The sequence below is a fragment of the Leptopilina heterotoma genome, unplaced genomic scaffold (assembly GCF_015476425.1).
Source record: "Leptopilina heterotoma isolate Lh14 unplaced genomic scaffold, ASM1547642v1 Lhet_55, whole genome shotgun sequence".
NCBI lineage: Eukaryota > Metazoa > Arthropoda > Insecta > Hymenoptera > Figitidae > Leptopilina > Leptopilina heterotoma.
This window is the reverse complement of record NW_025111119.1, coordinates 594,667-600,992: the sequence shown is the minus strand read 5'-3', so window position 1 is coordinate 600,992 and position 6,326 is coordinate 594,667. Positions and strand designations below refer to the sequence as shown.

The 6,326-nt window shown below is 30.0% G+C and overlaps 1 protein-coding gene across 1 annotated transcript; it reads left to right on the top strand.

Moving 5' to 3' along the window:
- Window positions 1–871: 871 nt before the first annotated feature.
- LOC122508658 (phospholipase A1 1-like) lies at window positions 872–3,061 on the top strand. The gene is made up of 4 exons (XM_043622133.1): window positions 872–966; window positions 1,404–1,757; window positions 1,947–2,189; window positions 2,455–3,061. The coding sequence occupies exons 1-4, from the start codon at window positions 915–917 to the stop codon at window positions 2,949–2,951; spliced, it is 1,146 nt and encodes a 381-aa protein (XP_043478068.1). The 5' UTR covers window positions 872–914; the 3' UTR covers window positions 2,952–3,061.
- Window positions 3,062–6,326: the final 3,265 nt, after the last annotated feature.

The window sequence follows — 6,326 nt, the reverse complement described above, 5'->3', positions numbered from 1 at the left end:
AATTTTAAAAGTTTATTTCATTTTTCGACTGATTTTGTTCTTTTCGACAATGGAAAGAAATTCCCTTTTACTTGTTATTTAGTGTGTAATAAAAAATTATATTTATTGTTTAAATAAATAAAATTTCCAAGAAGAATAGAATATTTTTTTTAACTACAACTTTTAACGATTTTTTTTAAATTCACTTACACTTGAGAAAAAATGTGAGACGATAAAAATTTACCAAATAATTATTAATTGTAAAAAATCAGCTCAGTAATAATTTTATGAAAAAAATAAAATAAGAGTAATTTACGCAAACTTTAATGGTTACATAGTTAAAAAAAATTATATAAACAAAGTTTGTATATATAAATAAATTTATAGGTGCTGATAAAAAAGGTAAACAAAATAAAACACAGAAACACGATTGAAAATTGATAAAATCGAGAAATAAAGTGATAAATAAATAAACAAAATGCAAATTAATTGTAATTGTAAAAAGTTTGAAGGCAAAAATTAAAGTTCTGTATTGTTTTTACATAAATTTTTCCACACAATTCGATATAAAAGAAGGAAAGTTGTATAATTTTCAAGTAAGTGTTAATCATAGGATAATAATTACAAATGAAAATTGAGGATAAATAAAAATTCAAAGACATAAAAGTCCAGCGTAAAATAGTTATTCTTTATTTTTCAGCTATTGATAACGTTTAATGAACCAATAAAATAATGCAACTTTTTTAAGAAAAAAAATTTAACATTTCTCAATTAGTACTCGTCGGCATCGTACCGTATTTATATTTCTCTATTTCAAAATATTTTTTATAAAACTTTAATTGAAAGGACTGAAATTAATTTTTATGTAATTTTAAATTAATAAATAGTGTTTCTTTTTTTTTCAAATAATACAAAGTTCATAAATTAAAAGAAAAATGATAAGAACACTTAAAATTGTAATTTTGATTTATCCGCATTTTACAAATGGTAAGTACATATATTTTTAGAAATTCGAATAATAGCAAAAATTATTTAAATTTATTCAAATTTGGAAATTATAAACTTTTGCAGTTCATAATTTTTATTTAAAAGCAAAAAAAAATTTTACATTATTTACATAATTTATTATTAACTTCAACTAAGTTGAGAATTCTGTGCGCGCATCTCGTGCCTAGTGGGGGGAGAACCAATCCGAGTCGTTCCCCCACTCTTCCACTACTGCGCGCGCATCACGTGTCTGGTGGGGGGGACCAATCCGAGTCGTTCCCCCACTCTTCCACTACTGCGCGCGCATCACGTGTCTGGTGGGGGGGACCAATCCGAGACGTTTCCCCACTCTTCCACTACTACACGCTCATTGTTCTCAATTTAAAATAAAAAATTTCAATACCTTTCTAAAAAATGTTCAAATTTTTAATTTTCAGCTATATTTCCTTCACTAACGGGACGAAGTATTTTTTCCGAAATAATGGATATTAAAAATAATATAACCAGCTGCATTGAAAATACCATTCCTTCAAGGTCAGAATTGTTGGAAAATGACGAAAGCAATGACCACTTGTTACCTAAAGAATTAATGGGAAACAGGAAAGATGTGAGAGCAATTGTTAAATTTCTCCTCTACACTCCGGAATTAAATGGAACGTATGAATTATTAAAATTTAATGACACTGTCACATTGGAAAGGAGTCATTTCAATAAAAAACGTCCTACACGATTTATAACACATGGCTTCTTATCATCTGGCTATGATCCATCTTGCCAATTAATTCGAGAAGGTTTCAGAGTTAAAAAAGTTATTCCTCTTATTATCAAATTAATATTTCTTTACGAACCTAGTTTAAAATTATTTTTGAGTTATTTAATTTATTTAAAATTAATTTTTGAGTTATTTAATTTATTTCAAATTAATTTTTGAGTTATTTAAAATTAATTCTTACTTTACAAAATTATTTTTTTCTGTACAGCTTATTTAAATTTTACAAATTGTAATATAATCGTTGTCGATTGGAGTGAATTGGCTTGGGAGTTATATCCGATTGCTGCATTCTATGTAAAATTAGTTGGCGAACATGTTGGATCAATGATAACATTTTTGGAGAAAATGGGAATGAATGCAAGTACAACGACACTTGTTGGACATTCATTAGGCGCACATGTTATGGGAATCGCAAGCACTGCTGCCTTTGAAAAAGTCAAATATATCTATGGTTTGTAAATTGAAAAGTAGAAAAATATTTTATACATTGGGGGGAAGCTGTTCTGATTAGATCCCCTCTCTACGTTCGTTATGCGCGCGCAGGGTGCTCGAGCATTCTGCGCGCGCATAGCGAAGGTAGAGAGGGGGTCCAATCAGAACAGCTTCCCCCACTCTTCCGCATCTGCGCGCGCAACTTATACAAATTCAATAGGCCACTAAAAAAGAAAGAAGAAGTCAATTCTAAATATATTCTAAAAGAAAAATTTAATAAACAGGTTTGGACCCCGCAATGCCATGTTTTATAAATGCAGAAATTGGTGGTCGTATTTCACCGGATGATGCCGAATATGTCGAGGTAATTCACACGAGTATATTCGGTGATAATCAGACAATAGGTGACTATGATTTTTATCCAAACGGAGGTGTGAATCAACCGAAATGCTCTTGTAATCTCATCACAGAAAGTGTTTGTTCACATTCATCAGCATTTGAATATTTCGCCGAATCATTAAATAAAACGAAACCATTATTTTATTCTGTCTTGTGTAATAATTTAAAAGAATTTAAAGCAAATAAGTGTGCAAATTATCAGGCAATAATGGGTGGTATTGATCGGATACCAAAACGTAAGGGACATTATTATCTTTACACAAGAGCAGAATCACCTTATGCATTCGGAAAATCAGCTAGAGATGTAAGATGTTCCTCTTCAAAATTAGCCATGTGCTTCTACAGTATTATTAATCGTATATTTAATATTCAATTATGTTAAAAAATTTCAAGAAAATTTCTGTAATATAAACAAAATTTTTTCGATAACCGTAAATGCAAACATAAATTTATTTGAGTTCTGTGAAATATGATAAAAGTATTTCCAATTTATTTGCAAATTCATTGACGTCATCAGAAGAATTAATTAAAACTTATTTCTTCTAAATTACCATTAAATATTTAATAATGAATTGACGTCATAAAGAAATAATATAAATAATTATATTCTAAGAATTTTCCAAAATTCTACAATTTATAATAGAACAGAAAAGTTAAATAATAAAATTCAATTTAAAATGTGAATATTTCTGGGAAAATAATAAACCTTCTTGAAAAAATAGAAAAATTTATATAATACCATTATTTGTCAATGCTGTGAAATCTACATTTTTCATAATAATTTGATTTAATTTTTTTGTTTCGAATAGAAGAACAATGTTGAAAAAATGAATGAATTAACAACGCTATTACCTATATATAACTTGACGATTTTTCATTTAACAAACCGTAAAGTTTTCTTTATTATCTACAATTTTCTAAATGCTATAACATTAAGTCTGAAAAATTATATTACATTCAAATTGTCCTCTACTAACTATGGATTTTCCAGATGGTTTTTTGTTTCTGGTACTTTTAATTTTATCCATTTCGGCAACATTTTCAGATGAAAACAACAATCTACTGGTAAGTAAAATTTAATAATTATTGTCTTTGTTGAATAAATCAATGTCAAGAATTAACAAATCAACTATAAGAATCTTTTAAATTGTGAACAACATACTTTACTTATATCTGACCCTGTCTGAGAAAAGAGACCATATGTATTTTCTTCTTTTTTCAAAAACGAATAACAGAAGAATGTCTTTCTTTACCTATTTTGCATATCTACTCTTTTCACATAAATATTATTCATTTAATGTATAACATATTTTCTTTCTAGACGAAATGTGACGAAAATGGAGTACTACAGATAACGGGAAAAGTCATCAAAACCAGTAATATTAACATCAATGAATGCAAGAAGAAAATAAAGTTACTGAAAATATTTGCAGAGGAAATTGTCAAAATCGACGAAGATTTAAATTTCTCTGGCCAAGAAATTCAGGTTGTAATAATTGCTCCAATTTGGGAAATAATTGAAAATCGAAAAATTAATTTAGATGGTCAAAATGCCGACAATCATAAAGATGTAGTAGCGTATCATGCAAATAAAAGTGGAAATAGAAATGGAGTCGATGGATTGGCAGGTTTGCCAGGTGGACCAGCTGGAAATTTCTATGGTATCGCAAATGAAATTAAAAATGCCCACAAATTGTCCATTTCAGCAAATGGTGGACGTGGAGGAAACGGTCAAAATGGCGAAAATGGTAAAAATGGCAAAGACGGAAAATCCCCACCTAGAGATATATACGATTGCGATACGAATAAAGCACCTGGTTTTAAAGTCGAACAATGGAAGGGAGTAATTTACATTGTAGGTGATTATGGAGAATGTGGAGGAAGAGGTGGTCACGGTGGCGCTAAAGGACTTGGTGGACATTCGGGAATTATCGAAATAATTGAAATTTCTAAATATAATGATTCAAGTTCTGTGGTAAAATTAATGAACATTGGTTCTTCTGGTGACGATGGAATTGGCGGAATTGGAGGAACAGGTGGTAAACCAGGAGAAGAACATAAAGGCTATTGTGCAAATGTTTGGGGTTCGGTTAGTTTTAAATACTATAAGAGACTGAAATATAATGACCTATCTAGAGCAAAAGGTTTTAATGGAGATTCTGGAAAAAGTTTCAAACAACGTCAAATTCCAAAGCCCTCAGTAATTATTGAAAATTTTTCTCAAATCATAAATGAATACAAAAATTACATTAGACCTAAATTGGCTAATCCTAATAATAGGAATAGTAAAATGCATTCCTTATATGAATCATTAAATAGTCGACGTGAGATAACTAAACTCTATGATTCCGTAAATTTAGTTGACGAATTTACAGACCTGGAATTGGAATATTTCACATCAGAAGATCGTGACTATCTTCTACCGTCATACACTCAGTTGACAAGAAGATTCGATGAATACGTAATGTCAATTAATTCAGACCATTTTGATGAGAGAACTAAGAAGATTTACAAAGAAGTTGTAATGGAATTAAATTGGCTACTGAAAAGTAAGTATTTTTTAGGCTTTGAATTCAAGAACCGATCAAACGATCGGTGCCTGTGCCTCCATGTGGAGGCACATGCTAATCCGATCGTTTGATCGGTATTACTATTACTAGATAATTATAAATTCTAATTAATAATAATTTTTCAGAAAGACTAAATTCCTACAACACTCCTAAAGGACATTTTGTGATGACAAACATTACTCAAGGTTTAACCTCTAATGGAATAAAGCCAAAGAATACCTTAGTGGAACATGCTAATAATTACATTAGATTAGAAGCATTTAGTTACAGAATAAGTGAAATAGATTATCTTATTAGAGAAGCCAATGAATTTATCAATAATGACTTACAAAATGCTGTGCAAGACTTGCAGAATACATTAGATTCTAAAATAAACAATGTTCTCGAGGAGATTTCGACTTTAGTTAAAAAGTATCTTTACTTAGAAGACGATCTAGTCAATAAGCGACAGGAGTTAAAGAATGCAATGTATTTAAAAGGCGTCTTAAGTGTTCTAAAAGCAGGTTGTGGAATAGCAGCAGCAGTATATCCTCCATTAGGAGTAGCAGCAGCTGTCGGATCATCAGCATTGTCAGTTGCTGAATCGCTTATTCCAGACGTTGATGCATCGTCACAAATCAAAAAAGTTACTAAAGCAAAAAAGATGCTTTCAAAAGCGTCGAAAAAATTTTTACTCAATATCGATGTTAGTAATCAAGAAATATTTCTAAACAGCCGTATAACAGAAATGACAGTAAATATGTCAAGCAGTGGAAAAGATGCAGTTGAGCAACTAAAAAATAAAATAATAAAACAATTAAAAAAAGCCGACGATGATGAAGAGGAAAAAAGTAAAAAATCTTTCGAATGGGATAAAAGTTACATAGATGATGTTACAAAAGAATTGGAAGAGGCAGCGAAAGAAGGAAATAAAGCTAAAGAAACCGACTGTATGACTAAATTGAGTGTTATAAAATTGTTAAAAGTTAGTAACATTGTAATGTCAACTGCTTCATCGACATTAAAAAATAATTTGGCAGATAAGAAGAAACTTGATGAAATTGACGATGCTTTAGAGAGTAATAAGGAAAATCTAAAAAATTTATACGTAATCGAAGAAGGTATTTACACTCAAACTGAACCAATGTTAGAAAATATGTTTAGTGACATCCACCAAATGGGACGTAACATGAGTAGAATGAGTGTAA

Coding starts and splice junctions, on each gene's coding strand:
- LOC122508658 (XM_043622133.1), top strand. CDS start 915: ATGATAAGAACACTTAAAATTGTAATTTTGATTTATCCGCATTTTACA. Junction 967..1,403: donor TTATCCGCATTTTACAAATG/GTAAGTACATAT, acceptor TTTAATTTTCAG/CTATATTTCCTTCACTAACG. Junction 1,758..1,946: donor TTGCCAATTAATTCGAGAAG/GTTTCAGAGTTA, acceptor TTTTCTGTACAG/CTTATTTAAATTTTACAAAT.